The sequence below is a fragment of the Corvus brachyrhynchos genome, unplaced genomic scaffold (assembly GCF_000691975.1).
Source record: "Corvus brachyrhynchos isolate BGI_N302 unplaced genomic scaffold, ASM69197v1 scaffold28, whole genome shotgun sequence".
In the NCBI taxonomy this organism is placed as follows: Eukaryota; Metazoa; Chordata; class Aves; order Passeriformes; family Corvidae; genus Corvus; species Corvus brachyrhynchos.
Window position 1 is genome coordinate 3,524,724 of NW_008246058.1, and position 26,576 is coordinate 3,551,299.

The 26,576-nt window shown below is 39.9% G+C and overlaps 1 protein-coding gene across 1 annotated transcript in view; it reads right to left on the minus strand.

Annotated features, from left to right (window-relative positions):
* Positions 1-3,624: 3,624 nt before the first annotated feature.
* FER1L6 (fer-1 like family member 6) overlaps positions 3,625-26,576 on the minus strand; it is a 59,665-nt gene continuing 36,713 nt past the window's right edge. The window contains exons 26-40 of the mRNA XM_017746047.1: positions 26,259-26,381; positions 26,088-26,127; positions 24,199-24,314; positions 22,948-23,079; positions 21,816-21,941; positions 20,645-20,772; positions 19,199-19,369; positions 17,878-18,038; positions 14,837-14,979; positions 14,139-14,227; positions 12,128-12,226; positions 10,129-10,370; positions 9,656-9,819; positions 8,408-8,508; positions 3,625-4,280 (exon numbers count right to left, since the gene is read on the minus strand). Of these exons, the coding sequence (XP_017601536.1) occupies positions 4,094-4,280; positions 8,408-8,508; positions 9,656-9,819; positions 10,129-10,370; positions 12,128-12,226; positions 14,139-14,227; positions 14,837-14,979; positions 17,878-18,038; positions 19,199-19,369; positions 20,645-20,772; positions 21,816-21,941; positions 22,948-23,079; positions 24,199-24,314; positions 26,088-26,127; positions 26,259-26,381 (2,022 nt within the window). The 3' untranslated portion in view covers positions 3,625-4,093. The remainder of the gene's footprint in view (positions 4,281-8,407; positions 8,509-9,655; positions 9,820-10,128; positions 10,371-12,127; positions 12,227-14,138; positions 14,228-14,836; positions 14,980-17,877; positions 18,039-19,198; positions 19,370-20,644; positions 20,773-21,815; positions 21,942-22,947; positions 23,080-24,198; positions 24,315-26,087; positions 26,128-26,258; positions 26,382-26,576) is intronic.

The following is a 26,576-nucleotide window of genomic DNA, read 5'->3' on the forward strand; positions in this document are numbered from 1 at the left end:
ACTTAGGCTGCACGTAGCAAAAGTGGGCGAGGGATTCCTCTGAGATGTGGTGTCCCAGAGTGGCTGACTGCCCTGGTTCAGGAACTGAGGGCACACAGAGACCCTTAATGGATTAGAACTTCAGAGAATGACAAAGAACTAAAGGAAAAGGAATCCACTGGAAGAAGGTTATGACAGTACAACTATACTGTTTGACTATCCCACCTAGCAGTGTAGACACCCGACAACTTTCTGGTCTGTATTCATTATATATTTTTATATATATTTCAGTATTTCCCAATCTCCAGTGATTCTCAGTTTTGCCCACTAGTGGATACCAAATTTCTGTACGTCCCTGTCTTAAAAGACATTTGGGAAAGAAGTCTTACAGCACTTGTTGATATCACCTACAGGTCTGGCATGTTTTCAGTATTTGAATGCTGAGGGAAAATCAGGCTGCACATTTAAATTGAAGGTGGTTTCCCTCCTCTCTGTCAGTCTCCCCTTCACTCCAACTTCTGAGGCAGCAGTTGCCTGCAGTGCACTTGCAGCTTTCCAGTTGCTCCCTGGCAGGAGCCAGCTGCTTGGTAAAGAGCTACAGCCACCCCTGCAGCAAAAAGAGGCATTGCTGGGAGCAGTATTCTCTTGTGTTGGTGGGTCAAGCACAGCCCTTTTGAGGAGCTGCAATATGAAAAAGTTCTGAGCTGTGATGGGCAGGTAACTCCGAAAGAACAGCATGTTGGAATTAGCCAGTTAATGAACTATCAGTGTCATCACAGAGAGTTCAGCCAGGGCCACTCTTCGGTCAGAGGGAAGGAACATCCAGAGATCTTTCTGGCTTGTTCCTAATGAAGGCGGCCTCTGTTCCTGATGTGGAGTCCTGGAGCCACAGCAGAGGCATCCAGGAAGCAGACACAGAGTTTCTGCTAATCATTGTAGCTCTGATTAGTCTTCATAGCTGCTTACAGAAGTTCTTAAAAGAGAGGCTGTCTGGAACAGTTCTATAAATTAGCCTTTCTCCAACAGAAATACATGAAAATTTATTTGTTTGCTATTGAGACAGAGATTAATTAGAAAATGGAAGGAAGCGGCTGTCATATACCAAATGTCTGGGAGGGTGGAACCAGATCTTGGGTTGAGCTTTTTCCCAGTCACAAATAGCTGATAAAAAACATAACAACTAGTCTGGAAGGAGAGTGCACTTTGGAGCTGATGGCAAGCAGGCTATTCAGCCAAGACAATAAAAATCCCTTTGGAGGGGGCAGCTGGCACACAGAGCAATGAGGAGCTCTGCCTGGCAACCAAACCCCCTTTCTGTGACTAATATGTGAAGAAAGCAAATTCTTATATCACCTTGTCAAGGGATTTCTTTCTTCCAAATATAAAAATCATTTTAACATAATGATTAGTCACTATGAGACCAATCTGCTGGGTCCAGTGCAGTTTGCAGGCTGGGAGCAAGGCACAGAATATTCTGCAGAAATCAGAACAGAGCAGACCACAGTCCAGTGCTTCACACAGTCCAAGGCAGCAAGAACAAGCAAGCAGAGTAAGGACAGATTAACACAACAGCTGCCATGCAGGATCAGGACCTCTGACCTGACACACTAGAAAAAATTCAGATGCATTGCCTTTTTGGCTGTCACAACATACTCCAGTCATCAATATTTATCTCCCATCTTTTGCACCAAAATAGTTTTATTTGCTCTCACTGGAGCTTTTAAATTTCATTTCCAAAACTCATGGTATGATGAGACATATTAGGAGAAACAGTATTATTTTTCTGTTTCATACAGGTTTAGTTGCAATATAGCACAAAATTTAAAATGTGGTTTCAGATGAATATGTCACACATGGTGTGTGAGCAGAGACTGCACCAGACAATGGCCTGGTGCAGAGGGATATGAGAGGAGGAGGGACTCCAGGGTGATCAGCACCTTTCCATATCACTTGCTTTAAGGCAGATTCAACCCTGTAATTGTGTTCTAATTTCTCGGTCATATTAAATACACTTTCTAAAGGAAAATAAACAGAAAAATTCATTCACTGTGGTCCTTTGCCACATGTCTAGTTGTAATCTACTCACATATCTGGATAATTTAGTTATATTTATTATATACTTAGAACATGAAATTTAGAAGAAAAACTGAGTAACAATCTGCCGGAAGGAGTGGGGATGGAATGCTTTCACCTTGCCTTATCCATCTGCCACTATCATCTGTGGAATGAGAAAGAGGCACTTTTAGAGCAAGTTGTCCCATCCAAAATAAGCCTCCAAAGTGCTCTTCAAAGTAAGGTATTGATACCTTGAGAGACCACCTAAAAACAGAGACTAGACAGGAGTAAGGGAATAAAGGTAGGTATTTATTTGAAAGGCCTCCAGAGGTACCCCCTGGGGAGCCGGAGGCTACTGCAAAAATGGACCCCAAGATGGACAACAGGTCACGAGTTGTTCACACTTTTATAAGTTTGGTTCATTTGCATGTCAGCATAAATTCTCCAATAAAGCTCCAGTTAATGATGTAATTCCCCTCAGCTTGCCCTCCTTTCAGAAACTTTTGGTTTACACATTTTGGGCCTAGGACAGTCTGAGTGTCCTTGGAGAGCAGGCCTGGAGAGGCTTTGTTATGTCTACCTAGCATTAGAGAGCAGAAATTAACAGGCTACAAGAAACTTCAGAGTTACACACTAGGCAGCACAGGATTTAAAAAATATGAAAGTTAAAACCTCCCTGTGGAAGTTTCACTGACATCTATTTTCCAGACTGATTCCAGACTAATTACTTTGTTGTAGGCCAGAGGGGAACACAGAGGCTCATTGCACAGTCATAACAGGCCAGGTACAAGCAGTACCAAACAAGCTTCCTTTGGAAATGGCCTCTGAGAATTATCAAGGTGCTGCTTTTCTATTCCTGCACCCTGAGCTTGGCAGAATTATCAGCATTTATAGAATCTCTTTGTCTTGCCTTTTGATACTTTAAAATGTGCAAAGGGTGCTCACACTTTGTATGAGTGGTGCATGGTGGAAAGCAGTTTCACAAAGGTTGTCTTTACAACAGGTCTGACTGTGGTCGACACTGGGGGAGGTTTGGATGGCTAAATTCAAATTCATAACCACTCATCTGAAGGCCAGGTGGGGTCATTGAGTTATCAAGCCTTGCCTTATGCCTGACATGGGTAGCAACATTTTATGTATTCTTAAGCAGGATGAGGATTTTCACAGTGACAACTGTGCAAGGTTTTTTCCCTTGTTTTCTTTAATACTCCATGGTTTGTTCCGCTCTACAGCCCTTCTCTTTTCCATTGCTCTTTGCCTTTGCTTTTCAAGCAGCAGGATTTTTCCTGTTCCCTGTCGTCTACAAGGATCATTTGTTACCACAATGCCCATGGATGAGTCTTCATCTTCCTGATCCCTCTCCTCCAGAGACCACCAGCACTGTCAAATTGCAGCTGGAAAAAGGTTCTTTCAGTCTCTGCTACTACATCCCTGTCACAGGCACTTAGCTCATTTATGAGTGTGTGAGATGTTTTTGTAGAACACAGCATTTTTACTGAGAGGTGCAGGATAAATTCTACACAACACCAAATGAGACCATTTAACTTTAGACGTCTTTTAATAATACCTTTTATCTAAAAATATGGCATTATAAGGTTATTGAAAAACAGTTAAAATAATTAATTACAAAACTATGCAATGACTATTATACATTTACCTTTGTGTAAAGATTTTGACCTTAATATTTAATCGCTCATCTGTAATAATAAATACTTGACTGAGAAATCAGTTTCTGCATTGCATTGAGGAATTTACTCTTAAATTCAGTTTTAGGTACATAATGACACTTTCAATAATAATGTCAATAAAGCTGCAGCAGTAATGACGTACATTATTAATATACATCATTAATGTACATTAATGATAATGTACATTAGGGATGGGTCTTAATGAGCATTCAAAGAAGATGTTCAAATATTCTGAGAGCTCCCGTTTCTGGTGTGAATAGTTATTTTTCTTTTTCGAAAGAATGAGATGTTTCAGATTAATTAATTCTTTTTGCCTGACTTATTTTTAGTGGAAGTTTTCATATTTGATTGACTACAATGAGAGCCATGATCTACCCTCTTCCTATAACTATCCTTTCACTAATTGCACCTGGCAGTGTGTAGATGAAGAGAACCAGGAAGACAATGAGAATAAGCAGAATTATGCCAATGATGATGTACTTCTTGTAATTCCTCCAGATCAGGTGATACAAACACTTGAAAGGATTTACAAACCAAGAGAAGGATGTGTCTGGTCGGCTAAAGGGGAAGAAAGAAAAAGAAAATCTTTTGTTAAGGCAGATCCATCTCTTTCCAAAATGATCCCACTGCAAAATATATATTTGAGTCTAAAAAGGACCTTTAACTCCTGGGAACCCACTACAGAGATTAGAGGCAATGTCCACAAGTTTCACAAGCTGTTGGGTCACTTCCACCCATTCACGAACCCAAGCTCCACACACCCCTTGTAATGAAATTCCAGCTTACACATCATAAATACTTCCATTTATGTCATGATATAGGGTTTAAATTTGAAAACAACATCATGATAAACCCTAAAGAAGAAATGCAGGCATCATGAACTTGAGTACAAAAGCTTTCTAATAATTTTAAGAAATTTAGCATCACAAAAGTGGTAATGAACTGCTACAAAAAAATCTGATTGCACAGTGATAGTCATGGTTCCATAATAATCAGAGCCAGCTCAGATCTGGCATGTGGCCCAAAATGGTGTAGTTTTAGAAGGAAATTTAAAACAGGCCTCCTGAAAACAGGAAATGATGAAATGAAACCCAGATGGTTTGCTTGTGTACATAAAAAAGAGCCTCCTTCTGCTGGTGGAGAATATCTGTATCCCGCAATCCAGGTTTTTCCAAATGTTGCCCCATGTGTTCTCCTCCACACCCAGAAGTTTTTTCACACTGTACAACAAAGCTGACTGCATACAGAGAGGAAAACAATGTTCTACTTAGGAAAAATGTTGGCCTGGTCTCTCCTCTGACTGGGTGGGCACTGTGCCTCTCACTCCAACAGCCCCCAAGGCAGCATCTGTCAGCTTTTTCGATGGGATGACCCAACGAACGCAGTGGTGTGGGGCAACATTAACACCTGAAAAACTGGGGCAGGTTGTCTTTCTTATCCAATGTCACCATAGTTGTGCAGATAGTGCGGCAATAAGGAAAATGAAATTAACTGAGGGTCACAAAAAGCTGTGGCCGTGTCTCACTCCAGAACAGTGTTTCAGGAATTTAAGCAATCTTCGTTATCTGATGAACTCAGCAATCAGGCAGTGGGAGTGAATGCCAATGTGACAGAAAGTCTGTAAATCCAAAAGGCCAACTGAATATCTTTTAATGAAAGACTGAGCTTCATACTGAGGTAGAAATGACTCAGAAATAAATCATCAGATTAGCCCTCCAGGTTAAAAGGAATTATTAAAAAACTGGACACTCTGAAGAATAAAACTGCTTGAGTAACAAGACCCTTAATCTGCATGTACCAACTGCTTGAGGACTTTTCATAACCCTTAAAGGCTGGGGAAAAAAAAAAAAAAAAACCCAGACTGTTGCTTATTTAATTTGTTTCCTTTGCAATGTAGGCAATAGAATTCATTATCAGTTATAGTAGTGCATTTATTGTAATAGATTGCATCCGGAAAGGCATCCTGTCTTGATCAGCAGAAATGAAGAGATGAATAACCTCACAGTGCTCTGGCCAGGAGGAAATTACACTCATTGAACCTTATTCTTCGTTTGCATGTTTCTCTCTCTAGTTCACAGACATTTAATCTTTGTCCACCTTTGCTTTGGTACATTAAAGAGTCTGCTACTGTCTATAGCTCCTAGAAAATAATTTTTATTTTGAAATTATTTTGTTTCTTAATTAGAAAGAAGAATTTTGCAAAACAATCAGAAAATTTGTCTGCTTCCCTGGGTGTTCCTATGTGATGAGGAAAAAAACAGAGTGAACCTACAGTAGTGGCATAGAGACGTGGAAGTCCTGACAAAAAGATCCTTGAGATCCACTCCTTCCTGAAGAGGACTCATTTGAAGGGTAGAATCAATTACCTTTTATCTCCCAGCTGATTGTGACTACTCTGCATGTATGAACCACATATTGCATCACTTGGGGGTACTGAGCTTGATGCTCCGAGCCATCAAGCTGGTAAACTTTAATACCTTTGAACTTAAATGAAACTGGGGCTTGCAATGTCTTCAACTATTTATTTTCCTTCCAGTGAATGAGTGTCTAGCTAAAATAATTTTTACTATTCACATGCTATATTGCTTTAGTAACCTTAGGATTTATTTTGTCTAACTTTAAAACCTAGGTGCTCAGTCTGGTCATTCATGGGCTGTCTGCATGGGGGAGAGGAAGGACCTTCTGGAGGCCAAGTCATCTCTTTCCCCATCTCACATCTTAAGATATGTGTGGTAGGTAGATGGGATGACTCCCCCACCTGTACCACGAGCAGCTGCAAAAGGCGCCTGAATATTTTGCTTCTGAGATGGGTAGTGTCAAATGACACTAGCCCCACCCTACTTTTGCTTTAATTGAGGCATACATCTCAATTAAGAATAGAGTAGAACTAGAGCCATGTGTTGGCTGTGTATTCACACCACAAAAACCACTGATTACTCAGTGCAAGATTTGGAGGAAGACTCTGGTTTTGTGGCTTCTGGGTCAAAGCACCTCCAGGCTGTGCAGCAGAGAAGGGGCCACCAGGCTGGTGGCAATCTTTTGGCCCAGCAGCACATTTGCAGATAAAATGCCCTTGAGCTGAAAACACTGGGAGCCCTAGTCAGCCATGGGTGCATGGGCTGGGTCTCAAAAAATGAGAATAAAATGAGACAGTGCCTTGTGCATCCTGTCAACAATCTTCTGGACATGTAGTCTTTCTACTACACTTGACACTCCCTCTTAAAACTCCCTAGGCTGATTGCTTTCCACTACATGTATTTCAGAGCTATCCCCACTCCTCTCTCCTCTGAAAAAAGTGCTTTAGTTTCCATTACTGGGTGTCTTTCAGGCAGACACCTGTCAGGCAAAGCTTATCCTGCCTTTGGGTAAAGATGTTGAGTGAAGCGATTGACTAAAGTCTTTCCAAGGCTTGTTTTAAAAAATGCTCTGATACCTCTGACCTGATAATTCCTTTATGCTGCTTCCTCTTTTCTCATATTTATCCTGAGATATATCTCAGACCAACAAAATTAAACAGAATTACCATTATGACTAGCAATTGAATTTTAGAAATTTTGGTAGCAGGAAATATAGCATCAATTCCTCTCAATTTTTTTATCTAGCTCATTAAAAAAGTGCTCAAATGTTTTAGTAGAACAAAGCATTTGAGCCAAAACAGATTAAAAGTACTTTTTTTCTGAATGCAAAAAACTCAGCTGATATTTTTTTAATGTGACAAATACTGAAAGATAAACTGCTGCTTCTAGATCATTTGCCTTAGTTAAAACACTTCAAATGTCCTCATTAAAAAGTCTTATGATGAAAAATAAGTGTCTTCATTCTTTAAGTATGAAGAAAAATAAAATTAGAGACAGAATTTTGAAGTCATAGCCTTTGTGTGTCTAAAGAAGGGCAATGATGCCGGTGAAAGCTCTGGAGCATGAGTCTTGGGAGAAGCAGCTGAGGGAACTGGAGTTGTTTATCCTGGAGAAACAAAGGCTTATTGCTCTTTACAACCACCTGAAAGGAGGCTATAGCCAGGTGGGAATTGGTCTCTTCTCCCAAGTAACAAATGACAGGATGAGAGGAAATGACCTTGAGTTGTTCCAAGGAGGGTTTAGACTGGATATTGGGAAAAATTTACTGACCAAAAGGACATTGAAACAGGCTTCCCAGGCAAGTGGTGGAGTCACCATTCCTGGAGGTATTTAAAAGACGTGTAGATGTCATGCTTAGAAACATGAGTCAGTGATGGACTTGGAAGTGCTGGATTAATGGTTGGACTCAATGATCTTAAAGATAATTTCCAACCTAAATTATTGTATTATTAATATAATAAATATAATCCATCTGATCTTTATAGGTGACCAAACTGAGATGTTAGCTGTATGTGTAAACTGTGATGATTTAAGATATTATCACATGCCACATCAGCTATGGAATGAGGTCATGTGTGAATTCTAGCTGAGGACAAATGTGCAGCTATGCAATTTATTTGGGCTTCCAGAGGAAGACATTTAAGCAAACCTGGAAGGTGCTGCCAGCAGGAGTGCCAGCCACCAGGCCATGCACAAGCTGGACAAATTACTTGCTGAAGGTTGCAGCATGAAAGAGAAGAATATCTAGGAGACCAGAGAGGACACCTGCCCTTCCCCATCTCCTGCTGACTGCCCCTGCCCTGCCAAAAAAAAAATTCTTCTACTCACTTGGGTTTTTCCAAGGGCTCGGGCTCCTTTCGAGCTTTGCCTACTGGATTCTTCTCGGCTTCTTCTGCTGTGACCAAGTGAAACTCGGCTTCTACCTTGCCCTGGATCAGAGAGAGAATAGTAAGCATCCAATCCTGGGTTATTATCATCACTAATTCACAGCAAATTCCTGTTGTTGAGAAATGATGGAACCAGTTCAGGGCAAAGGAAATTGAGTAAGGAAAATAAGATAGTCTTTGCTGTTGAAGAGAAAGAACAAAGGAAAACCCATGCACAAATTCCTGACTTATGCTCAAGGACCATGAGGAAAGAGAGGTAAGATATTTTCTTCCATTAATATATTTTCTCCTTCCTAAATTATAACATAATTAATCTGAGAAGATGTCTTCTACCTATCACACATTCTGGCAGAGCTGAATGTCTGAGGTAGAAACTGTGTTGCTGACGTGGACCAGATGTAATCCATCTGCAGGGGGAAATTCAGCCAGTCACAAGTGCTGGGGCCATTGAGCTGTGGGTCTCAACTCACAAAAGGAACATGGGATTCCAGTAACAATTAAGAGCAGATGAATCAAATCAGCTTTATAGAATCTGTGATGGATAAAAAACAGACAAATGGCTTTACATATATTTGTGATTTTCCTACCCTATACCTTTGTGGATGGTATTAATCTAAAGTGTTGAAGGTTGCCAATAAAAGGAGTAAAGGTGGAAGCAGGGAAGAGAGTGGACCGAGAGAAAGGGAATCAATTGTACTGGAGCTGAGAATATAAGTAAATCCAGCATTTAGAAGTGGAGTTCATTCACTAAATCCATGGAAAGTACACAGTCAGCTTCAAGCTGAAGAAGGCAATGAACTTGAAGATGGAACTTTTTATTAAAACATTCTTTTTGCTGGAATAGACACAAAAGTGAAAGAATTGTGAGGTTTAGGGAAACCCTTGGAGAATCAATAAATATCTAGAGACAGAGGGAGAAACCCCTGAAAAAGGACCAAAGCAGGTGAATTTCTAGAGGGCTATACTACTGGAAATGAGTTTGTAGCTCTTGGTTTGTGTCCCCCCATGGAACTGAATGCACCTAAAAAGACTCTTTAGTGCTCAGTTGCCTGGGTTTTTCTGAACCAAATATATGGAGAACTACTAACATTTGGAGGAGTCCTATGGATTGCCAGTGGTGGTTGTTCAAAATCCAAAATTAGCATATCAGTCCCAGAGAAAACCTGTTAATCTGTAGTGAGGTGCTTACTGTGAGCTCCCCAGCCTTGATGAAAGGCCACCAGCCTTTGATGCGCTTCTGCTGAAATATGGAGATCTTGTTTTCTTCACTTGCTGCCACAACTGTGCCTAGGTCACAGCTCTTGGCTGTCTTTGCTGCTCGAGGGAACCCATTCAGGTCCAATTCAAGAGTGCCTGGAGAAAGAAGTAATGTGACAACACTCAGAGACCAGAGAGACATAAAAACATTCAAGTAGCAGCTTCCAGATGAGATACACGGAGGAATGCAGCAGCCGGGCATTTCTCTGTACTGTCGGTCATTCATTTGTATTGCCCTGGCATTCTCATCTGATTCCTAATTATTGAATTGACAAGAAATGTGTAAGTTAGCACTGTGGTGCTTCAGAAAGAGAAAAGCAAAAGCTGGGGCTCAGACAGCACTTTTTGCATACCTCTGCAAAACACTGGTGAGACGAAGTTCAGGCAGATCCATTGCATACTTACCCAAGAAATCATCTGAAGAGAGTCTTTCGAAATCCCACACCTGAAGCACCAGCTCAGCAGGTATTTTGCGTTCTGTCTTTTCTAAGGAAAATATGTTTTCTCTTTTAGTAACCACCATTTGTTTCTCTGCTGGGAGATAGTGGAACGGGAACACAAAGCGCCAGTTGAAGTTGCCCTCTCCTGTCAAGGAATTGTAATGTACATCTGTCTCCTGTTTGTCCTCTTCCAGGCCCTTTATCCACCTACAGCAGGCACATAGTGGAAAGCATCGGTGTCACCAGGGGATCTTGAATTGTAATCGTTGTTATTTGGTTACAGGCCTGACCATAATTCCTCCCTAACCAGTAAAGGCAACACACTGTTCAGGACTGTGACAGGCAGCAACAGCCCTGGGTCAGGCATCTTGGGACACAAGCTGCTGTAATGATCAGTGGTGATCAAAAGCTGAGAGTGAGGACATGGTTTTTATTTCAGTCAGACCCCAAAGTACCAGGTGGCCCTTTGCTATTGGCCAGGACACCTCTCTTCTTTGGGACAGGCAGTGGTGACAGCATCAGTCATTTATCCAGCACTAAATATCCTGTATTGATGTTTTGCCACACTAACAAATTCTGTGTCGGTGTCTCAAGACTGTTATCAGTGCTCAGTATTAGAGGCTAATTTTTTTTTTAGTTGCTGTTTGCAGGTATAAACATAGCGTTAGTATGGCTGGAGAAGTCTCTCGGGGTTTTTTGTGATTTCCTCTTGGTTTCTGCTACAGTATGCACAATATCAGATGTGCAGTGGTACAAAGGACAATGCTTTCTTAAACATAATTTTCTCGTCTGAAGAGCTCCACTGAGGTAATGATCCAGCTAGGTATGTTTTAGTTCTGTAGATGATTTATCACACCTTGAGTAAAGATTAGCATTTTTGAGCTGTATCCAAAGAGAGCTTTTCCCCTGCAAGCCCAGTGTTTCAAAAAGGAATTGTGAAAAATGGTAACAATCTGAAACATGGCACTGCCCCAAGTACAAATCCATGGCTGCTGACAGATACAGTGCCACATGCACTGTTTGAACATAATGAGATTTGTGTCTTTATCATTAAGGCACAAAAGCAAAAAGTTTCCCACTCCTGGCTTCTCTGTCAGACTGCTCTGGCACTGATGGTGATGTTCTCATCACACAGCTCAGCACAAAGACTGGCTCCCTATTTAATTCCTCGAATTCGTGTTCTCAAAGCTACTCTGCTACTGCTCTGAACACACAATTCATATTGGCATATTAAACTTACTCTCTAGTAGTGGAAAAATGGCAAGAAATCTAAGACCAGTCTGGCACCTTAGATTTTCAGTACTTTGTACTACCACTTATACCGTAATTTCCTCCCAGCCTTCCCTAGTACCTGCATTCAAATCCTGCTCAGAAGCAGAAACTGCAAAGCAGTGTTCTAAAACAGGCAAGGAATTAAGAAATAACTGGCTACAATCTCAGGAAAGGAAGGAGATGGAGAGCAAAAAAGTGCCCATGTGATGTTCTCCTCAGCAAGACCATGGTCATTCACCCACACACACTCCCCACATGAGGTTAGAAAATATTTCTAACAGAAAAAGCTTGGCAAGCACCTGCTTTCTTATTTCTAATGTGGTTATGATGCTCCTTTCTCTGATTATGTCGAAACTCTCTGCATCTGTGTAAGCTCTTACAGTTCAAGTCCTGTAAGTGTTTGATCTCTCTGTGCTAAACCGTGAGCTTGGTGCTTGTTTTGTGCCATCTCTGCCTGAGAAGGAACTAATGACTAGTGTCATTTTACAGTTACTCGATTTTCAGAGGAAATAAAACAGGAAAAAAGGGAGCAGTATCCAATATGGGTGAGTAATTTGGGCAGGCATTCAGAGCAAAGTGCCAAGGTCACTGAATAGTTTATCAAATATTCTCACAACCCTTTTTTTTTTTTTTCTCTGATTTTTGAATGAAATATTCCATGTTATTTTGATGATGAGTGCTGAAGAACTTACCCTTTTACATAGATATCACTTGATTTTTGCCCTGTAAAGATATTTTCATCTTCTAGAATTACATCCTCTGTATTCCAGATTATTACCCTCAGTTCATACCTGAAAAAGAAAGTAGGCCTGTGTGTAAAGCTCTGGTCAGGCACTGCAAACCTCTATCAAATCACGCTTTTATAAAGTGAGAAATACTGTATTTGTGCATCAGACTCAGGCCTCTTCTGTTTACAAGAGTCTAGTGATAGAGTGGGGATGTTGGTTCCTCTCAGCTTATGGAATATGATTGACAACAACAGGGTCACTGCCAGCTTTGGAGGGATGGAAAATTCCTTTCTTTTTATATGCCTGTTCATTTTCAACTCTTTTCACAAAAATAGTGCAGTGGAACAAGACAAAGTTGATCTGAAAAACTTTGTCAGAGCAGTCTCCAAAACAGTGATCAGCTTGCTAATAAAGAACAGAGCTGCCTGAGAAGTGCTTTTTAGAAGAAATGCCCAAAAACATTGCATTTTGTGCAATCTAGTGCATTAAAAGGGAAGAGAAGGACTGCTTGGAGATATTTGCATTTAAGCAGGTACAATCATCTTTAGAAACAACAGTAAAAGGAATTAAAGTTTCTCCATCCTTTCCACTCCCTATATGCAGACATTTATGGTGGCCATCCAAAGCTCTCAAAACTTGATGTGAAATACAGATATTGCAGGTGACATAAAAAATTAATGCTGAAAGATTTAGGTATTCCTTGAGTCATTGTATGAACTGCAAAATACATTAAAAAGACAAACAAACCATGTTTGATAACACCAACATATGATTTCCCTGATATGACATATTTTGTCTTGGAAATAGCCTCAATCTCAGGGTGTGGAACAATTTGCTTCAGAACTTACCAGATACTCTACGTCACGGAGCTCTTAGGGAGCTCCATGAAAACCAAGCCTTTGCAATTGCCAAAGAAACTTGAATCTGCAATGCTTCCCCTTAGCCTTGTTCAATCAAAGATCATCAATAAGAAATATTTTCACGAAAGTGCTTGAAGTTTTATAGACGCTAGAGCCTGTTTTGCTGCAGAAGATATGCATTTGTCAGCAAGATGTGTGACTTGTGTCTACATGTACTGGGTTTTTTCTCATAATTAATGTTTGACACTATTTTCCCCTGCTGTAGTAGACTATAAAAATGGCAGCAACAATTTTTTTTTATGGGCATGATTAATTTTAAATATTTTTTGATTGTAAAATGCTTGTTGTTAAGTAGTTTTATAGAAAGTTCTGGTCTGAAGGAAGTAATTGCTACATGGATTCTTGTTTGTTTGTCAAATAAAATAATGTAGGAGTAGTAACTGATGATGTTTCAGACATTAAATTCTCAGGAAAGGTCTTGCTAAAATACAGGATGGGCTGAGAACTCTGTTTCTCATTTTTGTGTTTTCTTTACAATATTCAATTAGCTTGAAGAACTATGTGCAGTATTGCATGTAAAGCAGTATAAGTAAATGAGAGAAGGCTATTCCCAACAGAGATTTTCTATCTGTTGCTGCTTTATGTGTTTCTTGATCTTATCCTTGAAAAAATTTCTGGAAATCCAATATGCATAATGCTATTGCAGCAGATGAAAGAGCTCAACTAGGGTCAAGTAAGTTATCTCAATGAAAGAGGTAGTGAAGCTAGAATTACTTCTTGCAGCTCAAAAAGTAGATGATAACATCAGAATTATTTGCCTCTAGCCACCTGCAATCTATTTACTGGGATAAAGGATAAAAAAGGATATCTTGGTAAGAGGTGTGTGATAGCTCTTGCTGAAAAAATCACCAACAGTTTTTTGAGTTGTTCAATGGAGGAAACTAAATTAGATGCTCCTGTTTGACTTGAAGCCATATGAACCTAAGAAAACTTTCCTCAGGACTGAAGAGGTTTGTTTTAGTAGTTTGTTTTCTTTTTATTTCCAGACACTTAAGAAAGACTTGATCTTTGAAGAGTTATTGCCACAGTGGTAGGAGGAAAGCACAGAGTATTACCCTTTGGGTTTTCTTGGTGAAATGTCCACAGGGGGTCCTGGCAGAGGCATATCATTAGGAAACATGTCAACCCACATCTGTACACGACCCTTGAAAACAAAGAGATAAACATCCCTGTAACAATTATTTTACAGAGGCTGTAAAAGGTCTAAATGTAGTTCTGACAGCCAAAATCACCACTTCCTCTACAAGCACCAACCAGCTCAATATCCTGTAACTATGATTTAATCTAGGAACTTTCTATACAGTATCTTTTTCATGCACATATTCTTTCAATCTTTCAGGTATTTGTTGAAGTTGAAATAGAGCTCAAACATTGTGAGCTTCAAGGTAAAATCCATGCAAAAATATTATGTGAGGAACAGAAAAAAAGAGAACCAAGGTCTAGATACAAGCAGAGGTTTTGTTAACTTAATAAAGCATTTAAAAGAATGAAAATTTGCAGTTACACCTTGTATGATTACTGTGTATTTGGGTAATTGGCTGTATACACACATGGGTAACAATTTCCAGGTTGATACTGTACAAAGTCTCGTGTTTGGTGCAACGCTGGGGTGCTGACTCAGTTACAGATAGTGTTGTTTGGTGCAATGCTGGGGTGCAACTCAGTTTGCAGTTACAAATAGAAACCACAATAACTGGAGGAAATGAAAACTGCTCCTGGGTCTACCACCACCACCACCTCTGAGCTGCTCTACCTGTTCCATTCCTGGCTTATCCTTATGATAGAGAGGCCGAGTCTCAATGTGCTCTGGGACCAGTTTGTAGCCAGCTCCAGGGATTTCTTCCCAAGCATGTAAAACCTTTAAGGAGAGATGTTCATATGATTCGACTGGCTCCTCTATAGGAAAGAGTAAAACAAAAAGAACAATGAGAGCTGAATTTTAATATTATCAGTAATATTGAAACCCTTGGTAGTATGTTTCATTAGTTATTACAGGTACTCATTAAAAATTTGCTTGAGTTAAGAGGAAGGCTTTATGTATTCCAGCTAAATAAAGAAGGGCTTTGAAATGCTTCTAATTCACATAAATAAGGGGACCCATGGGATTAACTAGAAGATTAGCACTCAGGCAGCAGTCCTGTAAAACACAGCAAATCATTCCACTACTACAGCAGCAGTTTTTAACAGGAAGATGGAAGAAAAATGCCAACTATTCTTTTGACAGAAAATTGCAAATTTTTAAAGCTTGTGAAAAACAAGGAGACTTGGATTTGACAAAGCCAACAGTAAATAGGCCCTAGGAGTTAACTACGCTTCTCTTTTCTTTGTGATAGCAATAGCAAAGACTGCCTTGGAGAATTTAATCACACCTCAGAGGAAGAGAGTTGAAGTCCATGGGCAGGAACATTTCACCTCCTGACCATCTCACCTTGGCCACTGGAAGGGAGACCCAGAGAATCCCAGAGAATAGCACCTCAAGGAAGGACCAGTGCTATTATTGAAAGTAGGGTGGATGTTAGAAAGCAGAGAAAGCTCTTTGAACTCTTGAGCTTCTCTCTCCTCCTTTTTTGTGTGGGCTCCACACAAAAGGAGTCCAAAATTTTGACAAGTGATATGTTCTAGATTAAAAGTCCCTAAGTGAGAAGAAGGTTAAGATTTATTTGTATCAACAAATTGTTATCACTTTTCCTACGCATGTTGCTATGTCGGAATTACTAATAGCTGGCAAAAGACTCACTTGGAATTTAAACAGTAGGTGTTAAAACCTCCCTAATGGCTCAGGAATTGAGGAAGGATGATCCTGTGGTTATGAATCTTGGTTCCCTCTTGTGCACCAACATCTTATTTTAGCCAACAAAAATCAAGGTCTCTAGCTGCTATTCAGTCAGGCAGCCTCAGTAACAATGACACAGGTTATCCTACAATATCCTATATCCTCTCAAAGACACCTTTATAAAGATTTTTTTTTACCTCTGAAGATGCATATTTCTTCCCATTGGCTACAGGTAGTCCTAGACTACCTGGGAGTAGTGGACAGGCAGTTGGATTAGATGATTGTCTTAGGTCTGTTCCAACTGAACTATCCTCTCCTCTCCCCTCCCCCCTCACCTCCCTCCCCTCTCTTCTGTCCTGTCCTAATTTCTTTGTTCCTAGAGCAAAGTTAAATTATTCCTTCCCTTGCAAGTTAAAGCTGGGTGGATAAGTGCAATTTTCTCCACCCATACAGTGGAAATGGTACTGCTTTCCCTTTTCAGTACGCCTCTAGAGCTCAAATCTGGGGTCTTTGTTAGTTTTACAGATCCAAATGAGACCCACCACGGAAATCCATCAGGAAATGAGGACCCAGATGTACTTGTCAGAACAGCAATCTGGATAGAAATTATGTAAAGACTGTATGCAATAAACTATTTCTGTACAATACTGAAAAACTTGTGTACATAAATACTTTGGTCTTTGCCATCTGGTTCTATATTTCCTTGCTTCTGATTTCCATCATCTTATTTGACATTGGTTTGTCTGAAGCTCATTTTAGTGAACCAAAATTTTGATTTAGACATCCTATTGCTGGTAGTCACACTCAGTCATCTGATAGTGAGGAAAACAAACAGCAATACTGGAGTAAAAAAATCTCTTTCAGGCCAAGAAAACCAAAATAGATCAACTCTTCTCCCTTCAACAGTGCTTCCTTGGCAGCCTTCCACTCAAGGTGTTACCTGTATTTTGTAATTGCCAAGAAGAATGTGGTCAAAGGCAAATCAACACAGATAAGGGAGTGGAGGTTTTCTTACACTGCCACAGTGTCTGCTACTGTCTCCAAGATCAGCTCCTTTCATTCCCCTTGAAAGGCTCCATCCTCACATCTCTTTTCCTTATTCTAAGCATAAAACTGAGTCATAGAATGGTTTGAGTTGGAAGGAATGTTCAAAGACAATCTTGTCCATCCCCTCTGCCATGGGCAGGGGCACCTTTCACTGATTACTCTGTCCCACTCCACCCCAACGTGATATGGACACTCAAGGTCCCGATTGACCTCTTTTTAACCTGGGAGTTCCAACATTAAGTTCTGTGCTGCCATCTGGATTCATGGACCCCACAGATACCTGGATTCACAAAATGCTATGTCAGTGCTTCAGAAGAGCAGTCAGTGTGGCAGTAACCAGGAGGAGGAAAAAGCCAACAGAGAGGAAAGACAAGTAGTTAAGGTGGGACTGACAGGTAAGTGGCCTGGAATCTAACTATGGTCAGATTTGTCTGACCTTGAGTAACTCCCTTCAAAATAGTATTTCCCTTCCCTCTTCTTCTCACTTCTTGGTCTGTCTATTCTAGTGTTTTAATTTAGACAGAGAATACATTTTTTGAAAGACTCTCCCTGACTTTCCATGCTTTGATGTGCTGTGGGGAAGGATTTCAGAGCATGCAAGCTGGACTCCTTTCAGACCAACAGCAAGCCCAAAGACACGATCCAAGAGGGTCCCCCACACTCCAGCCAATCCTGGACATCCCATCCTTGGGATCAGGTAGCAGCTAGTCCAAGGTATTCCCCAACAGCCACCATGGGGATGTCAAGTCATCAGGAACAAACTGTTTCATTCGACAGATTCTTTGCAATTAAGCGACAGCAAAAGCTAATACAGACACAGCCTTCATTGCCAGATTTATATGAGTGTTTAAGAGCAGAGACAGGCTCCAGTAACCTGATTTCAGAGTTCACAGCACAACAGGGCTCCAGCTACAGCTGGGCAGGCTCCTGGTACTGCTACAATGCAAAGGAAGGATGCTGAACTACTTTGTTACCGTTCTCATCTTCTGTGAAGACTGTCTGTCCCTTGAAGATTTTTGTTCCTACTTGTATCTCCCCTGGCCGCATGAAGGGTCCACTTATTCTGTAGTCCTTACACAGCTTAGTGAGGATCTCACTTGGCTTGGTTGCATCTCGCCATGCATTGTACCCTTCTCTGCAAGGAGAGAACAGAGTGAAGCAAAATGGGTGAGGTTTTCCTTCTGAAGAGTGCACTGACAGATCAGGAATTTCTATGCAGAGATTCGCTTTATGGTCAGTGGCCCTGATATCTGCTCAGTAAAATTTTCCTTTGTCCAGCACTGCTTCTTACTTGAGACACTGCCTCTGTCTGCTCAGGTCCTGGAGATCAACCACTCGTTTCTCTTAAAACACAGGAGAAGCTGAGGCAGCCTTGTCCACAGCTTAGATAAAATAATAGCATGGGCATGCTTCCCGTGAGGAAAAGGAACAGAGCTTGTTCCCTGTTGTACCTAAAAGATTCGAGTTTACATGTGCTGCCTCCATTCAAGGAGAATTATTCTGCAGCTTTCAGATGCAAAGGATGAGCTCAGGTTATCTCGGACCTGGAATAAGCGCGTAAAGAAATATCTCACACTGGAGACTGAGCTGGCAAGGGAAGCTTTGGGGCTTGTTCTGTGTTCCTGGATTACTTTTTGACATTGTCCACCCTTGGTTTGTAGATAAAATGAGAAACAATCATAGATGAACCCCAAACACACATCTCCCAGGTTAGCACCCCACCCCAGGGCAGCAGAGTTATTTTAGATTGACTTTCTCTGCATTAATTAATTTTTATGCACAATGTCCTTGAGAGTGCAGCTGTCTGGCCCGGACCAGGAGCTCAGCCTCACTGCCCCATGACTCACCCTGTTACAGAGGTCATGTCAGCAGCCTCTGCTCCTGCTCCCCCCAGTGCCACACCAGTCCCACCAGCCTTGCTGCAACCACTCCAGCTGCAGCTGAATAAGAGAGAGCGAAGTAGAGCCCTGGCATAATTTCTATGAGAGATTTTCCCCATTAGCCCTTTATGCCTGTCCAAAGGCAGTTTATCAAGCAGGTATGTAGTAAACATCAGCTGTTTACTATCTAAAATACTTCTTGAACAAACAGTGCTGTTAATTTAAAAATATCCACTTCCCACTGAGGCTGGCAGTTACCCAAAGCCACCACTAAGCTCTTTGGTGAATTTTAATTAAAATACCCCTGTGACACTTTTGTGCTGAAGAAAGCATAATATCTGGAACACATTTGTAATTTCTCCTTCAAGTCAAGTCACTCACTGTGAGCTCTGTTGCTGCCTGAAGAAGTACTTACATTTCATATTGACTCTGTAACCCACAGGTAGCTCGATGTCTGCTGTAGAAACGATTTTCCAAATCAATTTTAGTCTCTCCAATAAGATCATCTGTCCCAATGAAGTCATGGTCATAGATCAAGACTGTGAGCAACGAATCCTTGGGGAATGTAGCTTGGATTTCAAATGATCTACAGGAAAAATTTAAACCTACATGAAGTCAGATCAATTTTGAAGCCGAGAAGACTAGGCTAATTCATGCCATGCAAACAGTGTGTGAGTGGTGTCTCTTCTAATAAGCAGTAGCTTTTCCGGTAGTGCTTTTTGCTTCAATTAAATATTTGAACATGCTGGAAACACACAGTGCAAAAGTATATTCTTTCTCCTGCTTCCCTAGCACCCTGCGTAGAGTCCTAAGATTGTTCCTACAATCCTGACTCCATGAAGGCTAGTACAGCTGTATGTAAGAGTTCTCACACATTTTTCAGAACCCCCAAAAGGGACATACAAGTCTTTTCTGGTTTCTTGCAAAAGCTGCAGGTTAAATATTGAATATAGGAATCTGGGGGCACCAAACAAAATGATCAGGCAAAAGGTTTAAACAAATCTCAAAAAAGCAAAGATAAGAACTCCCTTTTCACTGGCTGCATTTTTCAGGAATCATTATTGTTGAAAATATAAAACTGATTGTAAAAGGGATTTGACAAACTAGTGAAAGACAGGACACCCTGATCACCACAACACTGGCTCTAGATTTCTCCAAAGCACAGACAAAACTGAGCTTTGTCTCCTGAAGGATGAGTTTTGTACTTTTCCCCCCCTGTTCTAGGGGTCTTTCAGTCCAAAGTAGTATAGTGTCTCTGTCTTAATGTTCTTCCACCCAATTCAAAGTATTTTCAACCTTTTTAAAATAGGGAAATCTTCTGAAAAAAAAAAATCACAGCCATTAGCATTAAAAATAGAAATAAGTATAAAGCATTGATAATACAAACAGGCTATTTACTGACAGCTTGCCCCTGGCTCCTCCATTAAGAAGGCTATATGAGTTCAAAAAACTCATATGTCCTAAAATTACGAGATTTATTTAGCACTCTATTTAACCTGAAACAGCAACAAAGATTGTGAAATCACACTTTACTGTTCTGATATTTATTTTGCTTTAAATTTAATGATTGTATTAATTTTCACAGACAATTATCATTTGTTGCCTCATTTCCTCTTACACATAAATTTGCAAAACCGCTCACAGATTGCATTACTTGGTATGTTTTGACGGGTATGAAAATGAAATATTTTATCATCAAACAGTGTGACACCAATTACCAACATTTTAAGCATCAGAATTACAGAACATCCAAACTGGCAGAAATCAGCATATAGCAAACACTTCGTAACAGTAACAGCAACTGTGGTAGCAAGTGACAAAGCACAAATTACACTGAATACAGAAATAAGCCATCACTGACCTTCCAAATATAGGGTTTAGCTGCTTGGGGATGTAGTTTTCCCTGTCTTTAATTTCTGTGTTGCCCAGCCTCAGCACAATGTAGGGATCTGACTTGCCATCTGGATCAGCTGGGCTGAGGTTAAATGCCTGTTAAGAAGAAAAATTGTGTCCTCAAGAAGTTTGCGTAAATACAGCATGGTCCCTGCACAGGACTATGGTTTTCCTGCCCAGTCATGGGTGATCTGGAAGTCCACGGGCTTTGCTTGCCTCATGTAATGTAAAATTTGGCCTACAAAAAAAGTTTTGTAGGCTTCTAGGAAAAGATGATCTGGAGGAGAAGAGAGTTTGCAAAGCTGGAAGTGCTGTCCCATCACTAAGATAGAAAAAGCTGAGCGGGAGAGGCAATACTGAGGAAGAAGCTGGTGCACAAGTGCAGGTAGGATTCAGGAAAGAATTACCTACAAATATTGTTCCAGATCCTTGAACACTGCAAACCAATTCTTTATAGAATCTCAGAATTGTTAAAGTCTGAAAAGACCTCTAAGTCTTTATATTTGTTCAGGAAGTAAACCAATCTCTTCATATTTTGTTGCCATAGCCTCTCTGCATGCCATCTTTCTGTCTTAGATTACCTGCAACTCTCTTGTTTCTCTGAAATACCAGTTCATTCTACCCATTTTACCTCTCACACCATTCTCTCTCATCTTGTCCTCTGTATTTCTACCTTTATTGACCCCAAAATTTATTCACAACATGTAGAACTTTGATAGTATGCTATTCATAGCCCCCCAAAAATATGCTATCATTTCCTCCTTACTGAGGTTTTGTTTAAATGTGTGTTATTTTGAAACAACTCTACTGATTAAAACTGGCTGCATTTGCATATTGTGGCTGGAAAAGGTTGTCTATACTATGTTAGTTATTTATCCAGCTGTTTTAGTTTGAACAAGTAAAGGGATTCTCCAGTCTTGCAGAAATCTCCAGAGTTCTTGTGAGGAATATATATAACATTTTCTACTCTGAACACCCATTTCTACAGTATGAAACATTGGCTGAAATATGACCAGAAAAAAACCAAACCTCATGGATGAGGCTTTTCAGAAGCTTCACTGCGAAGACAATAGAAGCAAACAGAGTTGAAAAGAAACACCCAAGTTATTTCAAGGTTAAAAGACCATCTGTCTACTTACTGCCACAATATAAACCCTGATGAGCACTTTGACAGAGTGGTTTGGGGGTATCCCTTGCAGGATGCGGGGCTGCCCTCCATCCAGCAAGCTGCCATCCTCAGGACTTGGGTATATGCAGAAGGAGCCCTGGAAATGCATTGCCTTTTATCTCCCTTGAAAACAGATCAAGTGCAATACAAAATACAAAACCAATCCTTTGAATGAAAAAATCATCATTCATGCAACTGATTTTGTTGTAACCCTCACAGGGAACCCAACCTGCAGTGCACTAAACATCAGCTTTTAAAACATCTTTTCTCTACAACATGGTACTATCACATCTAGAGGTTTACAAGAACTACCTGCCTATTGACTATTTTTAACTAATACCTGTAGGTGTTCTAAATCCAGTTTTCATATAATTCATATTTTTAAAATAATATATTGACCTTAACTGTATATTGGCAAATTAATAATTCCATTGGGTAAGTTTCATAACAGTGTGACAGGAATCCAGCTGTATTTTTGCAGCCACGATACAACTCGTATGAATCAATATTGACTCATGTTTCTGAGTAGCTCATACTGCCTGAAAGCAACTAACAACTCATTTAAGCAGAAATTTGCATTGCAAACTAATTGAGATATCAATGAGTTTAATCAGTTCCTCTAAACTACAAAGTGCTTGAAATCCTGATAGCATTACTCAGGCTTTGAACTTTTCAGATTGCCTGATGGAGCCCTGGATCAGGCTGTAGCTGTGAGGCCCTACACTTAAATTACACAAAATTACGTACAAGGTTCTGTAACTGATACTGTAGAAACAAAGTTGCATTAGTGAAATCTGGACTACATAATATATCTCTTCTTCCTCTTCTGTAATTTCAAACTCCTTGTAATTCCTTATTTCAAAACAGAAGTGAACACCTGGTGCTGGATGCTGGTTTTTTCTATCAGGTAATGGGAAAGGAAAAAAATTAACACTAAACAAAATAAAACTAATTCTATTTACAACAGACTATCAATGTCTATTTCTTTCATCCCTGGCATACCTGAAATATCTGAAGTCTCTAAATTATTACCCATTTAATCAACATCAACTAAATTGGTGTTTCCGCCCGGGTTACAAACCCAACCCGCGACAAAAGCTTACCTTAAATTTTCCTATTATTCTGTCTTCAGTGTCAGCATGAACTTCATCATTAGATTTTCCTCTTAAGAGCTGGAAAGTTTTCACCCAGTCTTCAAAGTTATTAAATTCACTCTCCAAGTCTCCTTCATAAATCTTTGAAAACAAAAGAAGGCTTATATTTTGTCATGCAGTGAATACATTTATAGCAACTTTTTTATTAGAGAGTGAATAGAAATTCATTTTGACCCAAAATGCAGACTTTAATAAAAACCAAGGTTTTGCAAAAGTCCTTGAGGAAAAGAGTTAATTCCCTATTTAAAACAGGACCAGTTTTGTCCTCAACCAAAGTCTTTCCCAACTATTGAAATAGCACATTAATGCAACAGGTGGAAGCAACTCTGGAGGGGCCAAAATGAACATTTGTAAGCACTGGTGTGAGTGAAAAAGTGCAGATGTGTTGCTCTTTGCTTCTGTTTCTTTGCTGCATCGTGCCTTTGTTGCATTGACCCATTCTGCTACGTTAATGTGTCAGAACTTGAGAGCAAAGCAGACAATAATAAAGTGCTGTGGGGACAGAGCTTTAGGATAGCTCAAAAGACCAAACCATTTTTCAAAGAACATGTTTTTTCAATACTCTCTCCCAATTTTTCAAGTGTTATTCAGTGTGAAACAGAAGGGCCTATATAACTGCCATCTCTAAAAAAATGGAAACAGCAGTTTCAAATTCCCATTTACTCAGCTACAATCTAATCCAAACAGTCCTAATCTTTTCAAACCTCTCATCTCTCCAGACAGTTTGCACAACCCATATAGTTTTCTTTGAATTCCTTCTATCATTACCCAACCAAATCTAATGTGAGCCGAATATTATTTCCCATCAGGGAGGGTGCACTAGCCATCACAGCAATGCTTTCCATCTCTTTTTTTAAGACATTCTTAATAGGCCCAAATATTTCTAACATGAAATTTTGGATTTCTAACTACAGTGTTTTACATGCAAACAACAAAACTGGATTTCACAGAAGTCTCTCTGAGTTTGTCTACACCAATGAATTCTATGTCTAAGACCAAGTTTGCCTCATGCACCCTATGAGACCCTGTGTTCCTCTGTGTCCCTTGTGCTGGAGGGCATTATGACTATAATTTAGTGTGTTTTATTCATTTTAAGGTGAAATATATGTAAGGGGGGTTTGTCAAACTTAGCTGCTGATGTCAAACTTTGGAGAGACAGTGAATAACAACAGCCTTACCTCAGCCTTATTTTTCTCTTACCTGCAGTGTTGCTAGGTTTGGAGTTTCTTTCTGTATCCTTTTCAATGTCTTATCCTTCTTCTTCCTGTCTGGCTCATCCTCTATGATCAACGCTATGTGGTCAGATGTCTGCTTATCTGCAGAAATTTAATGACATCATGTACGTTTTAGTAAGCAAAGCATATAAAATGCTTCAGAGAAGGATGCAAATATACATTTTTGAAGAGTCTCCTTGCTCTTTCTCTATTTATTCCTCTACTGCCAGACACAGGAATCTTCTCTATTACCACTGGTCCTCTCAGGAAGAGAGGTGGCAATTTATGCTCTCTGTGGCTGCCGGTCTTCATAATGAGCTTGTTTGACCAAGAGTGATGGTGTCCTGTATGACTCCCTCCCTGATGCCACCTCCCAGACCACCCTTTTCCTCCTTCTCTGACTCCTCCCCAATGCAAATAAACAGATCTTAACAGCTTTCACATAAAATTTAAGGTTTATTTAAAACTGAAAGCTGTTACTTAGGCTGTCAGATATTTAGCTGTTATTTAGATTTCAGGGTGACCCATGTCCTTCTCTGCTTAAAGGTATCACAAAATAGGGTGTATCTCACCTGGTCAAAGCTGAGAAGTGTGAGAAATGGGAGGAGGTAGATCAGACTAAAGTCAGATTCCAAACACTGAGAGGGGATTTCCCAACAAAAAGAGGGTGAGCCATCAAAAGTTACACTGAGATGGTTCAGTTCTTCAGCTGAAATCTGGATTTTAAGTTCACTTTACTTTCATTTTTTGAGTAGATCATGTGTGTTTGACAGCAATAAATATTTAGAGATACATATTTCATGTCAGAGATGTCCTGTATGTATAATGCTTACCATCACAGGTGAAAATTTGTAACAAAAATGATCAGGAGAGAATTTAAAAGGTCTGAAGTAATCAGTCAGAACCAATACACCACAACTGCCTGAATAGTCTGTGGGTGGATGTCACAACTGTAAATGAACATCATATCCTTGTAGAACATTTTCTGTGTAAATATTACCTCTATTTGGACAAAGGAGCTTCACTCAGAAACTGATCTCCTCCTCATCTCTCAGCAGCCCTGATGATCACTGAAGTACCATTATCTGCTATTTCCAGAATGATATCATGTGATATTTAGGTCATGTCTTCCATTCAGAGCAATTTCAACACCCCCTTTAAACCTTTAAATCACCTCAGTCACTGGTGGAGTGCGGTCAGCTCTGGCATTAAAAGGTGATTAATTTCATTCTGAATAGCAGCTCTGTGTAAACATCAAATATTTGTTTACTTTTCCAGCCTTCTCAAGCAGTCATATTTGTCCAAAAATAAAATTTTCTAGAGTTCAGTTTGATTGTGGGAGGACCTGTTGAGCCACGGAATATATATGTATGGAGACATATATACATATGCACACAGAGCCTATTTCTGGCCAATTTTTTTAGGTTCTTGTGAAAAAAAAATTTTCATCGGACCTGAGCTAGATAAAGCTTTCCAGCTATGGAAATAACACACGTGACTACAAGTCTCCTAGCAGAAGCTGTTCCTGCATCACTGATCCTGAACTGGATTAAAAATTGAGAGGAGCTTCTTTTTCTGAACCTGTTACAAATGCAGCCTAAGATCAGGATAATCTCTATCTTGTATCCTTTAGGACTTTAACTTTGCTAATCTTTGTGCACAATATTTGAGTGACGGGAAATTCATGTTAACTCAACACTGGCTCTGAAGTTTTAACCTACCCATCGTCTGATCAGCTGTAGAGGAAAGAGCCCAGTACACCAACAGTACTCTGGTACCAAACATTAATTGTTGCCAGTAAAATAGTAGAGAAGCGATACTAGAGAAAGTATTAGTAGTGCAAAATAATAGAAAAAATGCAAATAATTTACTTACTGTCTTCAGGTTTTTCTTCATTGGAAAAAATTCCTTTTGCCTTTCAAAAGAAAAACACGATGGACAAGCTCCTCATTATGAGTGTAATACCAAAAAGGAATCATTCAGCAGTAAATCTACTTTTACAACATTGCTCATTCATAAGAGTTTTGAAAATGCTGAGTGACTCACCTTTTGCATTTTGAACACAGAAGCATAGTATTTTGACCACCAGTCAATAACATTTTCAGCTGATTCATCTGCAATCGTTCTTTTTCTTCTCTTTGTTGACCGTCGGATGGATTTTTTCCTATCCTACCAAATGATGGCAAAAGTACTAGAACTGATTAAAACTAATCACCTGACTCATGACATTAAGCATGAACAGATGTATACACAGAAAATTTCAGCCTCCAAGAGTTAAATAAAATGCAATATGAATTTCTGTCTCTGTCTTTTATTCCAAGATACTTCATTGTGATCATCACATTATTAAAGCTATCTCTGTTT